We start from the raw sequence: 21,658 nt of genomic DNA on the forward strand, positions 1-21,658 counted from the left end.
CTCCCCCTTCCTGCGCCCGCAGCGCCTGGCCCTGGCCCTGCGCCCGCTCCCTGCCTCCCACCCCACTTCCCAATAAGTCAGCTGCGGATATGTATGTGTATATACATACGGTATCAGCACCATGCATGGAGGTCAATATGGATACTGTATACTGCCACGGCACTGCTAGAACCATGCTCTTCTACGTCATTGTGCAAGGAAAAGCCACAAAAATACTGTAGTGGGAACACAGCAAAAAGACAACCTTCCACTGAATACTGAACAAAAATCAATTTCCTTATGCAGTGATTATTAGCTAGAATGAGCATTATGGAATTCTGCTTTTTTTCCCCCTTTTTTAGAGTTACTATTTAGATGAGCTACAGTATTAAAAGAGAAGCTGCAAAGATGCTATCTGCAAAAATAAAAGATGAAATAAAAAGTTAAGCATCCACATTGCCCCCAACTGAAAATAAAATTCTGAGGAAAGGGAGGAGGGAAAAAAAAGGAACTTACCACACTGCGAGTGAACTTTTCTAGAGAAGTTCTACGACCTTGCTCATTCTCTGGCTTAACAGGGAAAAAAAGTGGGGAGAAAAAAATACAGAAAAAAACCCTTCAGCTTAAATGCAGTTTTTCAAACCAGCAGCAAAATATAAGGAAGCAGCAAGAGAAAAAAATTGTAAAAAAATGTAAAAAGCAGAAATCAATGTTTGCAACAGCAAACATAAGAAACCAAAACCCCTTAAAGAATGAGATACATCGCTACTTTTACTCTTGGAGAATGTCATCTTTTCTCCTGCAAGTTTTTTGAACGGTTCAAACAGGGTCTGTGCATTGTTGTGTCTCACAGCTATTGGTATTGATTTCTTGTTCATTGAATTTTTCTTCTGTAGCTGTTTGAGCTGAGACCTCTGATTCTGGTTAACATCTGCCAAACAGCTGATTGGAGGTTCCCATCTACTTTCTTAGAAAGATGAAAAAAACACAATAACTTTTACAATATTAAAAAAAAAAAGTGTGTGAGTGAACACAGTGCTGGAGAAAAAAACCACTACTGAACTGATTGCCAGGAAACCTGCACTCCTCTATTTATCCAGAGGGTAGAAGCAGATTTCCAATAAGCTTGGCTCAATCAGGACATAAGACAGAGTATGTGTATCTGTGCAAGGCCATGGAAGATACAGGCAGATATGGGGCACTGATATTTTTGTATCCAGTGTACAGGGCTATTCATATATGAGAAGTTCAACTTCACTATGAGAAGATAAGCATGTGCATCATGGCTTTATTAACATATCCGTGAGAAGATTGCTCGCTGCAGCACTTCATTCATTCGGCGCAAGAGAGGCCTAATTGTCACTTACAAGGAATAACTAAATAATTTATTGGCATGTTTGTCAGAACATCTAATGGAAAAAAAATGTTATGGAGAATACAAGAAACTCAATAATATGAAGGAAAGCTCATTGCAGTTGGAAATCTGTGAGCATTGTTGGTTTCCTGGAGAGAAACTTGTGGTGAGCCAGGGAAATGGAGATGATAAGATGAAAGTAAAAATGCAGTGAAGGGGCTAAGGAGCTACATATAAGGGAAAGCCACAGTGCGAATTGTGCATGAGGGTGCTCTGGAACTCAGCATCACACGGGAATTCCTTATCGGTCAGTGGTGCCTGCTTGCTATCCCTAGCTGCCACAAATTCAGCTGCAATAACAACCCCCAGGAGAAAGCACAAGTGCAAAAACAGGTAGAGAAGATGTAAGGAACCAAAGCATGTCAGATAAACTGGATGAAAACTTGTGTAAATGAATCTAGGCAAAGCCTTTTGATTTTTCTTCAAGTTGATTACGGCTGTCATAAACTGCAGCACTCTGATGTCTGAGATTAATCTGAAGTGTCCCAGCCAGAGACTGAGCTGATTCTCCTTGATGAGTCACCTGAGATAGGACCAGAACATAGGGCTATTTTAAGACAAGCAACACTCTTTGTCCAGAAGAAAGAGTCAAGCAACCTCCCCACTTAACACCATTTGAGAAAGCCACACCGCCAGCTCTGATGTGCCCGAAGTGGCATCAAACGTGAAAGCTAGAGGCACCAAGAGGAAAGAATTTTAGAGCTGTTCAGTAACTTGATGAGATTGCTTAAAGTATGCTGAGTTGAATAATATTTTTAATGTTTAGGACAACATTTCTGCAAGGAGAGAAATGATCTGAGCTTCTGAAGAGATGAGACTGTTTTCAATACCAAAGTTTGTATGYGTGGCTTGCAGCACCACTTCCAGAAATATATTTAAAACCCATCACACTGAGGGCTTGCAACGAGGAAGGTGCATTTTAATACACCTGAACAACAGCTGTTGTTTCAAAGGAGGGGGTGCTGCTCATTGCAGCCTCTCTCTGAGTAGCAAACTAGCTGTGTAAGGGACAAGTGGGAAGCAAGTAAAAAGGGAATGACTACCTTGGAGCAAAACAGGGGAATGGGTAACAGGGCCCTGCCCCAGGCTTAGGGTGTGCGTTTCTATTTGATCATACACACTGCCCAACAGCCAGTGAAACTCAACTGAACTAAAGCAGAACAAGGCAATGAAATTCACCTGGGAAAAGCCCCATGCAGAGAGAAGACCTCTGCAAGGGAGCTAAAGGAAACACTGAGAGAAATTACTTTTAACACCGCTGTTGTGATAAAGCCCAGCTTGTCTGGTGAATGCTCCTGTGCTGCTGAATTCCTCCAAGCTCTCCCTTTACCCCCTCGCAAGTGCTCGGAGCGCAGCACAGGGATCCCTTCCTTGAAGGAAGTTGCAGAGGTGCCCCCACAGCCCGGGAAAGCAGAGGTGATGGCACGGTCCTGCCACCTTGGCTGGGCGCTTAGTGAGGAGCGGGCTTGAAAAGAGAAGTTAACACCTGAGCACCAGGCCTCTCGCTCTCCTCTTGGGGCAGCAAGGCCCCCCAACAGGCAGGGTACAAAGGCACAATTTCACCCAGGAAAAGAAATCCCTAGGCCAAGAGCCAGAGTACTTTGCTAGGCCTCCCTAATGGAGCAAGGCACTTGGAGTCTCCAGCATCACATTGTTGCAGGCTGGAAAACCAGTGTCTGGCCCAAACACATTTTAAAATGGAGCGTCAGAATGCACTGGGGCAAAGAAGGGCTGATGAACACAGTCCACACTATGTCCCTGCACTTGCTGTCAAAATTCAATGCTTTGCTTTTGCTACAAGCAAGGTGATGCAGCTCCCTACCCAGCAGGAAAGCAGGACAGTGGCATCCAAAGATGATGAGAGCCTCGCTGGGTGTGGAGAGCTTGCCCAGCACAGGTGGCCACGTACAAGGCTGTTTCCCTACCATAGCTGAAGATGTGCACAGGAATGCAGGCACGGAGGGCCCCGAAGTGCTGAGGTGTCCTGTGGAAACGCCCTGCAAGCACAGGCTGCAGGAGCCCTGCACGTTTGGCACGGGGCTGGCAAGCTGAGACCAGCTGAACACGCAGAAAGCCGATCCCCATAGCATCCAGCTCTGAGTCAAAGCATGACATTTTCCAGGAAAATAAAAAGCAGCTGAGGCAGGCTGGCTGCAGAGTGATGAGCTGGCACAAGCAGTTTTAAGGGCAGTGTGTGTGGGTGCCAGGCGCGTGGCTCCCCAGCTTTTCCTGCCTGCGTGCCGGCAGAGTGTGTGCCTGGCGGCCCGCTGCCGAGCTAACCGCTCGCCCGCATCCCTCCGCCTCAGTGTGGAGGTGCTGGGGCTGCCTCACAGAGCAGAGGAAGGAAATTTAAAAATAACAAAGTTAAAAAGAAAAAAAAAAGAGAGGCCGAGTCAGACCTTTCTGAGTTCTGCGAACATCTCTCAGGTCCAGCGCAGGAAGTGTCTGACCAGACTGCGGACCCCTGAGCTGTGCATGTTGCAGCACGACAACCACAGTTGTACAAGCCACACGCTGCATTTGCAAAGTGTGCATGCAGAGAAACACACTCACAGGCCAGGTCAAGCAGTCCTCCTGGGTGCAAAAGGGAAATGGGCCTTCTTTGCCAGTAAACACACCAACAGACTGTACCAGCTAATGGCAAAGGACATGTTAATTTAGATAAAATATGAAACAACCACCCCCACTGTAAATGAAAACACCTCAGCCCAGGTAGGTGCAGAAAACTAAATCTCATCACTTTGGAGCAGTCTACTAATCACTGACTGTCTCCTCCAAGCCTTCCTTTTCCTCCTGAATATTATTTACCCAGATATCCCAATTTTAAGTTCCTTTGTGTAAATTATACTGGCACCAGGCAGTGTAAGTAGAAAAACTTAAGAAAAACAGCTGACAGATTATTAACAACAATAGTGAGAAAACTGATGAGCATCCTTACAACACTCAAGTCAAGTCCTACCACCGAAATGAACCAGTCACGTTTCTGCTGATGGGACTGAGAAGGGGGCAGAATATGCAGTAGCTGGCTTACTGGACAGTACAGAGCACTAGGGGCAGAGGGTATGAATAAAAGCAATGCTTCAAAAAGTGTGTGTTGAAAATGGAGCCTGCCTGACATGGACATAAACCTCCTAGCTGTTACCTTGTTAACATTTTCTGCTAGTGATTTGAAAAGAGGTAAGAAAATATTCCAAAAGCTTGGTCTTCTGAACCACTGCTCTACAAAATCCTTCTCTCCCAGGATTCATTTTGTTGGCTGTTGGATCCTTCTTCTGGTGTGAAGTTGKTTTTTTTTTTAAACTTTGGTTGGATGAAAACCATGCGTTTCAGAGGGAATGATACTGCACTAGGATAAAGGCAAACCACTTCCCTGACACTGGCTCAGGAAAAGGCCAAGAGCAGGTCCTCAGCTTCCCAGACAGCCATTTACACCTGTCCCAAGTTAGAAAGCAGAGGGCACATACAATGGCTGGAATAGTGTTTTGCAGCTGCTCTGCATTAATTTGTGCAGGGCCACAGAGAACTCGCCCTTTTCTGAGCCAGCTGAAGAGAAAAACAGTGCTCTCCTCCTCCTAAACCATGCAAATACTGATCTGCTCTTCCTCCAGTGTGATAGGGCTCGCTGCTGTGGCGTCGCAGCCCTTCTCCACTGCAGCTCTGGTTGCCCCGCCTCAGCTGCTCTGTGGGCATGGCTGGATGGTGGAAAGCCACCCCTGCGCCAGGCTAACATGAGCACTGGAGCTGTGAGAGCACACTGAGCTAGCAATCTCCTAACACAGAGATGCCCACCAATGTCACAGTTACACCTTCCTTTTACAGACAGCAATGGAAAGTGCCTCGAGGGCTTTTCTGCTCCTCTCTCTCCCTTCTCCTCAAAAATAAATACCAGAGCATTTGTCTAACTGGTCCTGTGCCATTAATGTAGCTTCCTGTGATGCCCTCCCCTCCACAGTGTTCTAAGTAATATACTCTGTTCTTTCCCCAGGGAACAAATCCCTGCTCTGCAGCCAAATCACCCAGCCAAATTTCCTACTCGCCTTGAGTAGGTTTGTCAAGGCACTCATTCTTACATAAAGCTCACTGCCATCTAAGGACATCCAGCCACCTTTTTGGCTATGGTGGAGTACGGCTGGGGGATGGTGGTTGTTACTTGCTGTAAAGTAGTCTGAAGTAATGTGTGTATCAGCAGAAATACGTGCAGGTTGATGCTTGACTCTGCACAGCACAAGTGGGGCGTGTTGCACAGATACACAAATAAAAAGCGATGAGTTGGCCGGGGATCTCAGCACCATCCAGCCCTTCGTCGCTGAGCCTGCTGCTCTCAGCAGCCCAGTGACTTCCACCTAGCTGCAGGGGTAAGGCCAGACAGGAAAGCTCAGAGCTAAAATCAGGCCAGGCTTACAGCCATTTCTCCTGAGGACGGAGCTCTGCCCTCGTCCTTCCTCTACTTCAGCCCGGCAGGGGAGGAAGACTTCTGTGTGAACAACACAGAGAATTACACCCAGCTTTTCTCTTCTCTAGAACATTGCTTCCAATCACACCCATGCTGAAGGCCAACCTCATGTTCCCTGCTGAGCACCATGAATCTGCAGGATCGAGGCCAATAATACTGTGGTTATTTGTAATAACGACACTGTGAGGAAAGGAGAAAAAAATCTAAAATGGATTAACACAGTATGTATGCGTGGTCTGTACACAGCCTATGTCCACTGTCTTGCATCAGTTAGTGGTGTGAACAATACATTCCTTTTATCTTCCYTGGTCTTTCTCGTAAGTCCGTCATCGTATGTCAGGCCTGACCCATAACTTTCCCTCCCTCCCCTTCAGTGCTCCACTCCCAGAGCAGGGAGTGGAAGCTCGCACATGTGCGGTCATTGTACAATGTAGAAGAAAAGTAACTCTTTAAACTTACGGTGTTTTCCGAATTCCAGATCTCAAAAATGTCAAGCATGTTTGAGGCACTAATCATGCCTTGCAATATCTCCACTAAGCAGGTAACTATTATTATTCCCATTTGACAGAGAAGAGAATATGAGCCAGAGCAAATTTGAACTTTTTTTTCCGCCAAGATCACACAAGAAAACAAGTGGTGGAACCAGGGGAAGAGCAAGGACTTTGTGGCTCCCAGTCCTGTGCTTTAGCCACACAACCAATCTTCTCCCTCTCTCTGCTCTCTCGGCCTGCCACAGCTCAGCACTGGAGGGAGTGCAGGGCAAAGGACACTGACAGACATAAACTTACGAAATATTAACATACGAATCTCAAGTCACAGAAATGCTCATTTGTTCTGTGTAAACAACTCATTTATACCAAATCCATTATGTTGTTCTTCTGATATTACTTATTTTAAATAATAAAAGTAAGGCTATGTCATATTGGCATTGTATACAGGCAATGTTAAGATAATGTCTTTGGGGCAAGACACCCTCATGCCCCAAAGAGACATACTCATCAAGCCTTAAACAACTGGACTGAATTTCCACTCACATCAGTGAATCCAGGATTTTGCCTGTAGGCTCTAAACCAAGTCCTCCATCCGTGCAGTCTCTGATATTCCACTGTTTCCCTTTTCCTTCCCTCTGCTTTCCAGCTATCTGAAGGAATATTAAAGGGATGCCTCTCAAAGTTGCGCCAACGTTACTGAAGATCTTACCACGCAGCTCAGCGTACAGGAACTTCATGTTCTTCCTGTCAGCATACCTACACTGCTTCAAAAGTGCTCACTTGCCCAGCACAACGTGATTGCAAAGAGCTTTACAGATCCTGGAGTAGCATTAATTCCCCTGCTGCACCATGTGAAGCTGGTGAACCACTCATCTACACAGCTCTACTACTGCCTTTCTGTGCCTAACTATGTTTATTCAAGCACCCACACCTCTTTCTAAAAGAAACTTGATTCTTACTTTCACGGCTGTGTTAACATGACACTAAAACCTGCTCTGCAGGCAGTCTGTGGGGGGATGAGGACGTCATGCTGACAGGTCCAGGGCTTGATCTGACAGCAAACAATGAGTGCAAAAAAATCTCTGTTTTGAACAGGCTCAGCTGGGAAAAATCTCCTGGGCTGAAGCACACGAGTCCTCATGTGTTCAAGGGAGACTTTGTGGGGGGGCAACGCACAGCAGGCTGATAGGGGTTGGAAGATGGCAAAAGGTTTTAACTTCCATATCATCAGAAGGTTTTTCCTTGCACCTCCTTCTTTCCCTTTGAACTCTGAGTCATGTCCAACCTTTTCAAGTGCAAGCAACACCATCATATTTTCTCTTCCGGTCTATGCTGTCTCAAACTAGAAGTTTTGAAACATAGGGTCAATTTATGCCCTCTATTACCTTCCTCTAATCCACCTGCCAGTTGTTCCAGGCATAGCAGACAGAGGGGTTTGTCTCCTTCTGTCACCATATGCAGGCTTTTAGGACACACAATGACAATCAGGACAAAAATACCACTGGGATTTCATTGTGTTGTGCCAATGCAAAGTAATCTGGCAGCACACAGAGAATGCAGCAGAAAAACAGCAGGGAACATGGTGATGCGAAACCACATGCTCAGGCAGCAGCAGTCAGTAGTCATTTTATCTGCTGTCCTGGAAGTCAAACGTAAGGGGAACACACACGTGTGTACACGCATGCATATGCACACACATGGACACACAGACTTACGGGAATAAGTCAAGATGTGCAGAAAGCATGTGAACACAGCCACAAATGCAGAGATAAGTAGCTTACCTCCCAGCCCCCTCAGAATGAGCGACCTGAGCCAGTTGGATAGGAGCTGCCTTAATTCTACGTAACCGTTCCTTTGCTACCCTGAATTGGGGATTCCTGGCAGAAATATAGTGTTGGCAGAGGACATACGGACACCAAAAAGGCTGAAAAGAGCTCAAACCCAGTTCTCCTGTGAAAGATGTGGCTGAAATTCTTGATTACTGTATGGGTTGCATGGGTTGCAATTATTTCTTTCCTCAAAGGAAAAAAAAAAAAMCATCTCTGGGGAGCCAAGAGCAAGGGAAAGAGGGAGAAAAGCAGAACAGAAATCACCAAAGGGAGGCTTATAGGTACGGCATCCAAAGGTAAGATCACATGGTGAGACTAAGGAGGCAAAAACCAGAATGGGTGAAATTTGCACCAGCAACAAATAGATTGATGGGTTCTACTTCTCATACCAGATATCATCTTTGTCATGCGGAAGAGGCAATGCATTTTTAACTGTCTGCACTGAGTTTGGAAGACAGTTGTGCAAGACAAACATTTCTCCATACTTTGTACCTTGGGTTGCTAACTATTCCATGTTTTGCCCAAAACATATGTTGAGGCTGTGCATACGGATGCTGTACCCTGTGCCCTTCATGAAGAAAACAAAAGTTCTCATTCCTCTCTTAAAAAAAAAATTAAAAAAAGGAAACAATATTCTCATTTTCACACTAGCGGCAAGCAGCAGGCGAGAATCAAGAGGTGCTAAAAGATGCAAGCATGTCCTTTCCAACAGATACCTTCTTCTTCGCCAGCAATAAGTCCTGGTAAGCATTAGATCGGAGGAAGCGCGCATAGCTGTCACTCTTCATCAGCTTGTAAATGTGCTCCTGTGGGATGGGAGGAAATGAGAGACAGAATTCTTATCAAAACTCATTTAGACATCACAGGGATTTAAAACACAGGCAATTAGAGGGAGAGAGACTGATCAAAGTTCTAATTAAGTCTGCTATTATTGATTATCTGTACTGTGGTAGTGTGCAGAAGGTCCATCTGGGGGCAGGACCCCGCTGTGCTAGGGGCTGTATAAACACAAAACAAAAAGACGGCTCTCATCCCAAAGGTGGGCATGCATTATTCTGTGGTCAGTGTTATTCTGCAAAGACTGTAAGTCTCAGAAATCCCCAGATCATAAGCAGGTGTCAAGCCAGGCTGAAACTAGTGGTATGTCACAAGAATGAAGAAATAAATGCCAGAATTTGTACCTATGATTAGGTTTCATTTTGGATACTTGCATCTTGGTTACTTGAACTGTCACCCAGCACTCCCCTTACAGTTCATGGAAGGGAAATGATGCTAGGACACATTTCATCTCCACTTAAGACAGAAACTTAAAATAAGCCAAACTGATCACGTCCTGCAAAAGCCTGTATCTCTGGCTGACTGACTATACAGGGAGTTCATACAACTAGCTCAGATGTGGATGTCTATATCATACATACAAAGCTATGTCAATGAGTCCCTCCCATAGGGTCTTTTTTTTTCCTTGAGTCAAACAACCATTACGAATTTGCTCTGAGAATACAGCACTTCCTATGTGAATTTTCAGACTCACAAAGTGGTATTTCATTGCAATGGAACTTCTTGCCTACCCTTTCTCCAATTTGCTGGCTCAGTTTTATTTTCCTGCTGAAAATCCCTTAATACAGTCAGTGCTTCTTCTCCTAATTCCTCCTGAATTTGTAATAAATATTTTCCCGAACACCAAGAAAATAAAATCAAAATACTTTGGACAAATAAGGACTGAGAATACACTAAAGGAACTCAAGGGGAAAAAGAGGCACCCTGGACATTTCTCAGACTTTGCCCAAGGACGCACTTTTATAGAGTTAATGAGGAATTTTATCTACACTGATTTATACAATGTGAAATATTTTCTCCTGCCCTACAGCCATGGTGCATGAAACTTCAGAAGAGCCAAAATAGACTTAAGTTGCATAGCTTATTTTACAGTGTTAACAAGCCAAGCAGAATTCCCTTACCTTCACCATTATGGGTAATCTGTGATGACTTGTTTATGCACAGAAGAACTGCTTAATTCAGCTTTCTTGCACTATTTGGTGTATAGTCCTACCATGGGCATAACTGCCACTGGTTTTACTAGGACACAGTATAAAACGTATCCCTTGAGATATAACCTGGTGTGGAACAATTTTTATCGGTTAATTTCCATATTTGCTTTTAGACATGACAAATCCTCATGTCTGTAGCATTATGTATCCAAAGGACAGCACAAGAGTTTACAATAGAAATGTCTGTACAGAGTCATTTAGTGAATGTGAGACCCTTTCCCACTGTCGAAAAACACAAGTGAGGACACAGCTTCATGTTATCACCTACAGCACTGCCACGAGATTTCACATCCAGCAGTGGGATATTGTTTATATTCATTCACGACAGAATGAGTCAAGCATGCACAGAAGCAAGAACAGGGAAAATAATGCATATATCATGGATATGGTCATCAAAATATTTATATTTCTCTGGTTGAATAAGGATTTTCATCATCAGCTCTCTCTCTCTCAAATACTTCAACTAGCAGGAATTTGGGATTCAGTTGACTTAAACTTGAACTATTGCAACTGGCTCAGCTGTATTTTTAACCTCTCAAACTGYGTCCTCTTACAGAGTGTTTCATACCCAACTGGTACAAAAGCTAGCTGCATACCTGCAAGTCTTTTTCCTTCCTCCTCCAGGACCATGAAGAGGCTGATCATCCCAGAAAAAGTGGGATGGTTTGAGGACCCTATGAAAATTACCTTTATGGTCCCTARAGACAGTCCATCTACAGTGTCTCAATCTGTAGATGAGGCAGAGCTGCACATTCAGAGAGGGTGAATAACTGGGGCAGCTGCCTTGCAGCCCATCAACCCTAAAGTGCTGGAGGGGTCTCTGGAGCCTTCCCCCTCGTAGGGATCCTCCCCCACAGCACCACCCCAGGAGTGCAGGGTGCTGGTGACCATGCTGGGATGGGTACCTCAGCTGAGGTGAGGTCATGGGCGACAAGGGATCTTTTGTTTTACATTTTGATAGCTAGGTGATCAAATATTTTGACTGCCTGCGGATCCCAAACGGTTTCTTTATCTGTTGTCAGATAACTGGGCCTTCTGTGAAAGGTGATGATAATAATTTTGGAAAATAACATTCAGTTTTTGTTGCTGCATAGACAGACCGCACTAGCTGTTTGCACATAAAAAGGAACACACCAGAGCAGAGACTGGCTGGCCATGCAACCCGCCCGCCTGCCAGTAAGAACAATCATTCTTGCTCATGTCAAGATGACTTCATGTATTTGACCTTAAAAACAGTGTAAACTCAAGATCTGACTGTGCGAAGCACGAAAAACTACTTCGATCTTGAGATGAAATAAACCACAAACCAACCTCTTAACTGAATCCATTACATGAAAAACATGACTATTTCACACCCCCAGCCCAACTGCCGCCATAGCTGGGTTGTCGGTATTTGCTCTGGTTTTCACATCTCGGAATCACTGAACAGCACCACTGCTACCTTTCAACTGTTCGCCAATGACATACTCAAATTATGAAAACTATTCCTCGGCTTTGACTGTTAATGAAGAAAGAAGGCTGGGCATAAGGAAAGGGAGGGACATGCACAGCTCCAGTCTAATTGCAAAAATTCAAAGGGCTTTCTTTGAGAAGCTCTGGACCGGAGGCCCAAATGATGCACCAATCGTTTATTTTACAGCACTGCATTTCTGAAGCACCTGCTGGAAATCTAAGCCAGCTGTTCAGCAAAGATTGTCTTCCAATTTACAACACTACAGGACAGCTTACATTGCTGCAGCCAAAATCCTCGCTGAGACTGCACCATGAGGGCTCCTGCTAAAATTGTGGCTGCAATATGTGCTCAGCTCAGTTACACAACAAATCTAGTTGCAGGACAGGAAACGCTGGTGACTGGGACATTTCTTTTGATCTTCAGCCTGCCTATTCCTTGCCACCAAGCTATTTTCTGTTATAATTTCAAGAATCTGCAACTTTCTAGGGAGAATTTATAGCTACCACTTAGCAGCTCCCTGCTTCTTAAATGCATTAAAAAGGTACTGGAGCTCCAACAATTGAGCACATTCTTCCAATAAAGCTTGAGCAATGGGCATATTAGCAGAGGTGTGTGCATGTCCCAATGCATCACAGACTCTTAACTCACTGTGGATTATCATGGCAATCCATTGGTCTCTCGCTTCCTAATTTACCGAGCAGCTGCTTTTGTTTCTCTTTATCCCATGATTGAGAAGAAGCAAAACCTCACAAAAGACTGCAATCGCCAACTACAGTCAGCACCTCTAGTGGTACAATTTATACACTTGCAGGCTCCATGACATACCTGAGACTGCTGACAAGAAATCTAAGCCTTCCCATTCCTCTTCTGAGAGAACTCTGCATTTTATAAACCTACTTATTTTAACGGAATGAGCTCATTATTATTGGCTCCCTGAATAGGCAAAGCAAATTCACCATTTATGCAATTTTTCAGCAACTCGGTTGCAGCTCTGGGCATTGCAGACTGTTGCACTGAGAGCAGCCTGCCCCGAATTATCACTGCAACATTTCTTTGCAAGTGCCATGGAAAGTTCCTGGGCCACATGTGCACAACAGCAGAAGAAACATTTCCTCTAGGAAGGCAGTTTCTTCTAGCCATTGCTGGGTACTGCTCCCCAGCTAGGGCTCAGAGTCCCAGCTCTCTGCTCTATTCGTAAGACAGTACTCCTTTAGGGAGTCACATTGCCAAAAACCAACCAAGTAACCAGCCAAACTAAYGAAAGTTTCCCAAGTGATCTATTAAATCATTACCCAAGGTAGCAGCCTGCTTTTAAAAACAGAGAAAAAGTGGGACAAATATGTCCCTGGCACAGCATGCTGCTGAGGAGTGCTGGCTGTATCGATGCTGCCCTGCAAGGGTGGATTCATTTGGATACACGTGTCTAACGYGGAGGTTGACATAATAACCTGCTTACGCACTTATGGGGCTCTACTGGTAGTATTGGTGTGTCTTTCAAATGTCAAAAGAGCCACACAGGGCTTCTCCTCCCTCTTTTGCATCTGTAGGAGTAAATTTGACAATTTAAATGGACACATTTGACACGTTAAATACATGTAGCTCTGGAGAGCTAACGGAGAGAGACACACCACCTCCTTCTGAACATGGCAAGCTCTGTGGCCACGTGCGTCCCTGCAAGCAGCACACACGCCTCGATAGGCAAGTGACTGGCAACACCCTCTTGTTCCCTCTGGTGAGCTCCTGAGAATCCACCTTTTCATCGCTCTTTGGCCATGCAGCTGTTGCAGGACATCAGGGTTGGGGACAAGAAGTCACCTCTTGCTAGCAGCGCAGGCCAATTTCAAAGCAAAGACCTTGCACTAGACTCTGTGTTTACCAGAAGGCTCATCAGAAGGTGCAACACAGGAGCAAYAAGCTCACAGCAACCTGAATTACAGTTTCTTTATGGCATATTCCTTGCATCATAACTATAGCCAGGGATGAATGGCATATCCAATTAATAATTTGTTTTGAATAATAACCAAAGGAAAAACACTCGATTTGATATGATCTTCTGGGACCTTTTGCCCCCCTGAATTTGTGGGCTGGAGATGGTGGGTTTCCTCTCCAATAAATGAACAATTCTCTTAAAAGTTTCCTAAAAGTAGAGCAGATTTGCTATTACACACCTTCCAAAATGTTGTTCTCCAGATACTGAACTGAGGCACCGGGGAGCAATGGGGTCTGCAAGCACCTCATCTTTAGAAAAAGGTATATCCCTTTTGTGTTTAGTGCACCTGAACCACATCTCTTCTGTGGTGGGAAGAACAACGCACTGCGCCTGAGGGCTACAGGAGCTATACTAAGCATGTTCTCTATGCTTAGGTTTCTATAATGAGAGTTACACTTCAGAAATGGCCGGTTGCCATTCCATGATATACAGGAGAACAAACAGTAAATTTTAAAGGGGAAAATGTTGTCACTTCAGTGAACTAAAACACAAAGGAATCAGCCAGGTAAATCACAGAAAATTTCTTTTCTACAGTTATGTGAAACCAAGAGGAAATCCCGCCCAGCTACAGCTGACAGCTGAAGTGCAGGGAAAAAAACCCTGATAAGATTCAGCATCTCTCTGCTTTTTCCTTTCACATGCCCTATCTTTGGAAGGAGATTAAGGACAAGCTCTGCAAATTTTCTTGACAGGAGGGGAAAGGGAAAAAAAATCAAAGTTTGCAATCCAGATGGGAATGTGGGAGGTGGATGAGACAGCAGAAAATGTCTCAAAGTTGCACCTGCTTCAAATCAATGTGCTGCAATGCGATCTCAGGTCTCTCTCCCCCTCAGCAGTCAAAGCGCAGTGACCCTGAGGAGGGCAGGGGGTGGCAGCCAAGCCAGCCAAGCAGGGCCTTGGAAACACCCGACACATATGTGGGAAAAAACTGAACGATTAAAAAAATAAGAACAAAAACCAACTTGCACAAAGCACCTGGTAGACCTCAGGAAATGTGTTGCCTATTAAGAACATTTCTTTTTGGCAGAAAATCTTGGCTCTTTCCTCTGAAATGTGCATATGAGACAAGAGCAGTGTTAAACAAATCCGTTTCTAAACCCACCTGTACCTTACCCACTGTGACATTTTGCGACAGGCCTGAGACATTTGGGGGTTTGTGAAGACCAAGCGCAATGGTCTCGTGACCATTGAACATCTGTAGGTTTCTAGCAAGCCCTTAAATTTTAACTTGCTGATAGAAAGTTTCCCCTCTTTGTATCTAAACACAGTTGTAAGCTGTAGCTGTTGGGGGGGAATAGGGGAAAATCTCAGATTCTTTGCTTGTTTCAATTAAAGGTTTTCCCATTTAGCACATTTTTCAGCCTATTACAGGGGGGTTACAGAAAGACTAAGATACCTGTTAAGATTCACTTCAGCTCCAAGGTCCCACTTTGCCCTGCCTAAACTGATCACAAACCTCCTCACTGTAGCTATCCCACTCCTGCCTTTTAGATTGTTTTGGGGCCTCCCTTGACCCTGTCACTGAGACTTGGCATAAAACTAGTAAGAATGTATTTGGAGATCCCTCTGTATTGCAAGCATGTGAGCCCTAGCAGCTACCCTTCTAGCCAACTGAAAGGGAGATTTGCAGAATGTCAGACAAAACCATTAGAAGAGAAGGCCACAAGCAATATAAAGCAGTAGATTAAATAACTAAATAAATAATGGCAAACCACAATGAATGCTAATGTTTGTTCTACCTGCATGCTGGGCACTGGGGATGAATATACCGCACATTTCAGTGCTTCAGTGAATGCCTTGTGGCCTTCACTATTAGGATGAGAACTGATGCCAGCTGGGGACCTGCCTGAGGTTGGCTTTTCAAAGGGCTGTCTCCACTGAAAAAAGAGGGGATAGGAAGGAGGGAGATGCTTTTCTGAGCACCCAGTGTGGGACTGCTGCACCTTCCCAAGAGACTTGGCTGCTGCCTAATGCCCCTCTGCCAGGGCCTCTGCTCTGCACAGACACCTCTGCGGCAGAGGAGRCAAGGTTAATCCGTGAGCCCCAGTGCCAGAAAGCACATGTACTGCAGGCAACAAAAAGCGCCACCCAGGGGCTATTCTCAATGTATCATATTGGCTCCACTGTACTTCTCCCAGCCCATCCGCAGGTATCCCGCCTGACCAGCAGAACACTGTAGCACACCACCACCAGGATCTTCCTAAAGGTCTATGCCAAAGAAAAGAAAGCAAACCTATTCCTCAGGAACAGAGGTAGTCACCTGTGCCACTACTGAGTACAATGGTCTTTAGGAGCACTAATTATCAATTGCCATTCAGTCTAACTGACTGTGCTGAAATGTGCTCCAGACAAGACAGGAAAAATGCCACGTTGGCCCTGGAAGCAGAAATAGCCGGTAGCAGATACAGTCAAGACAACGCATGCAGTACACAGTAGAAGAAAAGACCTTCAAACTTGTCCCGACTGAATCTAACAGGGAGGGTGTGTGCATGTGTGTGTGTGTGTGTGTGTGTGTGAACTGTGGGGGTTTTATTCCAATCCCCCTTAATGTCTCCAAATCCTCACTAAGAACTCTGCATCTGCTTATTCTAGTCTCTGCATTTAGCATTTTACTCTTCTCAGCAATGCTGTATTGCCGTTTTTGAGCTGTCCGAATGCATTAACCTGTAAGGGATCCTGTTTCTCAAGCCTCACTGGTGCCTAGCAGTACTGCCACCTAGCATGGCTAGCAGTAAATGAGTGCTCTTGTTGCTGCCGGAGTGTAAGACTTCCTGTGATTTATATTTTAGAAAAGAAATGTTTCAGGTTGGTAAATGACACATAAGGGTCTTGGCCTGAGTGTGAATTGCTCTGGAAAATTTGAGCTATATCTTTCTGGCCACAGGTTATTTAAGTGACACAATAATTTACACCCACAGTTTTAGCTGGTGCATTTTCTTCACACTCAACCAAGTTGTTTTTATTACCAAGAAAAAAAAAGATGAATAATTATACCGTAATATAGACCAACCTCCTTGGTAAACTAAAAAGCATAAAACCTCTTTTCAGACCACAAATGAAATTACACTGGGCTGAAGGCACAGTAATGTAAGAAGGAGCTTTAGCAGAAGAAATAACTGTAAGCAACGAGAGCTCATTTTGAGTAATACACAGAAATCCTTTGTTTAGCCCTGTAGATACATAGWTGGAAACACAATGTAAATCTTTTGCGTGAAAGTGCATTGATAAAAGTAACACATAAATTTAGCTTTGGCTCCCCTGTAAATCGATGAGATAACTGGTTTACTTCATACCTTCAACCATACAAATGTGCACGCAGAGCTGCCGGGGAGCCGGGGGCAGACGCAATGCGGAAGCYAACAGAGACGAAGAGCTCTGGCAAGCAGCACAGTTAAGGGGTCAGCTTGGTACTGCAGGAGGATTTAGTCCTAAATATAGCAAGAGCTATCCTGGGAGACAGGAGTGGGCTGTCGGGAGTCCAGCATCATATGAGCAGCTTTAGGTTTTGAGAACAATGATCGTGGCTAAGAGGCTGATTCTCTCAATATGGGCCAAATCCTCACTGATGGCAAAAAGCCCAAGTGAACAGGTTTTGCCTGGGAGGAGGAGAGAAACTTGTATAGGATTTGGGATCCTGGAATCCCTTTTCCAAACAGGATACAATATCTAGGAGATGCAGCAATGAAGATGGCTCTCTGCGCTCCTATACATGCTGTGGTATAGCCATGGGATGGAAACTATTCAACTCTTTGGCCAAAACCATTTGCAAGGCCATCTGCAGCTTCCTCCTTCCATTTCCTGTGGTGAAAACCCTGCCAAAAAGCTGGGCTCTGCCATGGATGGGAAGAGGCAGAAACCCCCACATAGCAGAAATGAAATTCTGTAGCACTGGGGCATTCTCTGTCCCACGGGAGATGGTGACAGATCAGGATTCAGCCTTATAGAAGCAACCTACAATAGAAAGCAACATATGGCTTCTCAGTGATGGAGGCTATGCTGAGATAGGTATGATCAGCCCTTCTTGGATGCCTACATGGAGAATATATGTTGGATATATAAACAGATCTGCAGCCTTCCAAATTTCATAAACGTTTTGGCTGTAGCATATCTATTGGCATATCATCTTGTACGTGCCTTTAGGTGACTGAGCTCAAGTCTTGGAGTTCACACCACACCACACCACACCACACCACAAATGCATGCCAAAATCTTAGATCTGCTTGCAAATGAACCCATCGAGACAGCAAGTGACATTCACACCGTAAGTGGACTCATCAAGTCCTGGCTTCTCAGGTGCAAAGGGGCTTATTTGCAAGCACTTTCTCTTGCTGCTTGGGAGAAACAGGATAGTGTCAGCTACTACCTGACTCTCACATGAACAAGAAATACTCTTGCTCAGGATTTGAGATACAGCTACTTTTTGCATCCAAGTAGCACAACGCACAGTACCAGCACAAAAGTCCCAGAACCTGAGAGCTGAATTCAATTTTTAAGCAAGCCAGAGACTTTTTGGAGTTTGGAAGTGTTTGGCACATGAAAACACTGCTACTGTTCATGCATGGTCCTAGTCAGCCTGGCATGATCTATATACCAAGGAACAGGTAGACTATTCTGCTGTGCGAATATGTTGACCGTTCTTTTCACATCACTCTCATGATCCTTCATCTGGAGAGATCTTCTGTCACTGTATGTGCAAGGTGAGAGCTCAGTCGTGGCTCTTTCCTAGCCCTTTCTCTGCCTGTGTAGTACAGAGAGGAGTTAGTGTAGAGAGTAGTTCAATCCCTGATGCCTTAACAGACAGAAAAGCAACAGCTAGACAAAAGCTGGATGTTAGATATTTGTCATAAAACATAACCACCACAAATTAAAACGAAAGGCACTGGACAAAAGTAGTACTTTACGATTTGTGGTGTGTATAAACCTTTAAAAAAAAATCTCAGGAAAGAAGCAACACTAAATATCTGTTATGATGTAGACCTCTGCTTCAAGGCTTTCACTTTCTGCTTTTGTGCAGTAACAGGCATGCTAGCATAACCCTTTGTATGTTCACTTTCCTATTTTTGTTCCATCCACCTAATTGCTCTGCTGGGTATACTTAGGGGCTCTAGTATTTAGATTCTGTTTGGTTGAAGGTTGCTTTGTGAAATCCAGAAGGGAAGGAAATTGCTTCTTTTTTTTTTTWTATATATGTCTAACAGATAAACAGGAACAGTGATGCTTCTGGTGAAGGCTGCTTCTACAGTCACAAAAACCCACATATAGGGAAGGCAACTAGAGTGCAGTGTAAGGAAAGATTTTCCCTTCCAGCCCCACAGTGTCAAAGCCAAAGGAGGAGAAGAGAATAATGTCCAAGTCCTTCTGTAGTCACTGACCCCCATAAGAAGGTTCAGGCTGTCAAAAGACTTCAGGCGGTCCCATCACCATTTGTGTATACATACATCTACAGAGGCTCTGACTTTTAAACACACAAGAAGAGGGGTGGAACTAGGCTATATATTGCCTGTTATTTAGAGCTCTCTGTGCACTTGCAGCGAGTCCAACTTAATGTGAATTGCAGGTCTAATGCCCCTGGGTGCAACCTAAAGCACACTGTCTGCGGGGGCCTCATCCAAACCAAGCACCAATGGCCTGGGCACTGGAACAGCACAGAGGAGGGAAAAGGACAAATTGAGGCAACAAAGTGGTCTGCTGTGAAGATTAGAGGACTAGTGCACAGTAACACAACCCAAATGAGACGCACGTTAGTGGGATATACGAGTCAGCACAGTGCAAAGATACTAGATCAAAGGTGGACATACTGCAGCCAGCTGGCCCACTGTCAGGATGCAACTTGGTGAAGAGCTTTGGGCTGACTCAGCTACAACATTTTCAAAACCATGTAATGCAAGCGCTAGGCCTCTGAGCAGTGCTGGCTCAGGTGGAGGCGAGCAGCCCTTCGAGGAACTCCTGGGTCTGTTTCATGCTTTCTTACTGACTGTCTGTCCCACCAAAGAGAACTGTTATGTGCTGCCTCAGTTTCCCCATCCTTATTCACCTTCCTTTATAGATGCGTGTGTAAGTGGTGTGACTGGCTGAAGGGGAGTAAAAAGATTTAAGAAAGTAGCAACAAAGTTTCTTTAGTTTCTTACATAAAAGGTGATACAGGCCCACAATGAATGATTATTTTCACGTTTTTCTTTCATGCTGGGATTTTGCTCCAGACCTACAAAAGGAGTTCTGTATGCTCACTCAATAGCTACCATGCATACACAGCTCTATAGGCTTGCTTTCACATCCTGTGCCTGCTTGAAAAAACAAAGTCAGTGGGAAAAAGGGTATCCCTTCTTTTCCTTTCTTGGTAGAAAACATTCCACTTCCAGGAGATCTTAGCTCACACCTGCAGATAGCTTTTCAATTCAATAGGATCCTGTCACAATTGTGTCAACACTCACAGCTCCTTTATGGGACCAGAATGAAAACTGAACAAACCAAACCGAGACTTGGGGCAGCTGAGAGTGTGACTTGGGCCCAAATCTGGGCCAGGTGTATTTCTAGTTTGATCAGCTCCAAGTTTGGCATTACGATCTAAATCTGCTCTGGAGTTAGCCAAGAATATGCACAGTATTGTTAAAATCCCTAACTGAGCTGGGATTAGAACTGAATTCCCCTGAATCATCTTCACAGAAAACAATAGCTGATTCGTTCAGACAAGGGAAAGTCAATCTAAAATTCTGTTTTACTCGTTAAAGAAGAAAAATAAACAAAGCAACAATAAAAAACTCCACTAAGCAAACAGAAAAGTAATTGAAAGAACAACTATGTGGCTCATCTTATTCTAGTAATTCCTGGCTCTGAACCCTGGCAGTAAATGCCCCTACAACCAAACATTAATATCAGGAAACACGACGCATTCTTGTGATAGCTGCTTACAATGCCAAGGCCTATGGGACTGAGAGAGGGATTAAAGACTTTCCGAAAGCAGAAAAACATTACAGGGGAGGGAAGGAGGTACCTGAAGGTGGGAAAAAAGTGTTAAAAACCTCATAAAGTGTTGTACACATAAACCATAATTGTCATATTCACAACCTGGTTACCTATTAAAGATGGGGTTCCCCTATTAAAGATGAATTGCTCTGGCTGTCAGCAGCTTCATTAGCCAAAAGAGGCCATTTGGATGGACTGGAACATATTTACTTTCTAGAGCTGGCCGTGGCTGCTTCATATTGTGGGGCCTCACACTGGTTGATCAATGATGCTAATAACTCCTATGGAAATTTAGATCCTGCAAAATAGTTCAACTGAACTGATTGACTGAGCTGACCTTTCCCCATGGTGACCCTGTCTTCAAAGCTGCTTTGGTCCCCAGTGAAAATGGTTTGATAACTATTTTGTTTAGTGGACAGTTGTTTAAGAGAAGAAAATAACCAGTTAAACTGTTAGGCTCCCCTCTGGAGGGGCCCAGCTCTAAAATAACAAAATGTACTGTGGGTCAGGATAGCTGGCAATACTGCTGGAAGATGAGGACAGAGCTAGCAGCAGGAGTTGTCCTGGTCGAGGATGAAGTATGGGGCAAAGCGGGGGGCGAGGGGCGCAGGACCAGCCCCACACACTGCTCCCCACCAAAGAGYGCAGGCGGGGCAACCAGCACAAGCAGGAGCGCCAGCACATGGGGCGAATCTCACAGGCTCACATGGGGAAATGGCAAAACATGGGCTTCTCCAATGCAGGAAACCAGCTCAGCGAGAGCACTGTCTGAAACAATAAGTGCACCCCCAAATCAGGTTTGGATTAGGAGCTCCTGTAGGGTGCTAAGATTTTCAGTGTCACTTTTCCTAGATATAGGGGCCATTTGTCTTCAGACCATGAGTGGCCTCAAGAGCCAAAGGTGTTAACTGAGAGGTACATTTGTCAGGAGCCGCTTTTCTCCCTGTGTTCTTCTATGCCCATTTTCTCACCAAAACTCCCTCCACTGCCYCCTTCAGTTGGCCTTCATGGCCGTACAGAGTCTGTGAGCGCTGTGTG

At 44.7% G+C, this 21,658-nt stretch overlaps 1 protein-coding gene across 1 annotated transcript in view; it reads right to left on the reverse strand.

Annotated features, from left to right (window-relative positions):
* Nucleotides 1-390: 390 nt before the first annotated feature.
* The window catches only part of RGS6 (regulator of G protein signaling 6), a 95,468-nt gene continuing 74,200 nt past the window's right edge, over nucleotides 391-21,658 (reverse strand). Inside the window, exons 14-15 of the mRNA XM_026078754.1 lie at nucleotides 8,883-8,972; nucleotides 391-549 (exon numbers count right to left, since the gene is read on the reverse strand). Of these exons, the coding sequence (XP_025934539.1) occupies nucleotides 391-549; nucleotides 8,883-8,972 (249 nt within the window). The remainder of the gene's footprint in view (nucleotides 550-8,882; nucleotides 8,973-21,658) is intronic.

This window comes from Apteryx rowi, unplaced genomic scaffold (assembly GCF_003343035.1).
Source record: "Apteryx rowi isolate R43461 unplaced genomic scaffold, aptRow1 scaffold_488, whole genome shotgun sequence".
Classification (NCBI taxonomy): domain Eukaryota; kingdom Metazoa; phylum Chordata; class Aves; order Apterygiformes; family Apterygidae; genus Apteryx; species Apteryx rowi.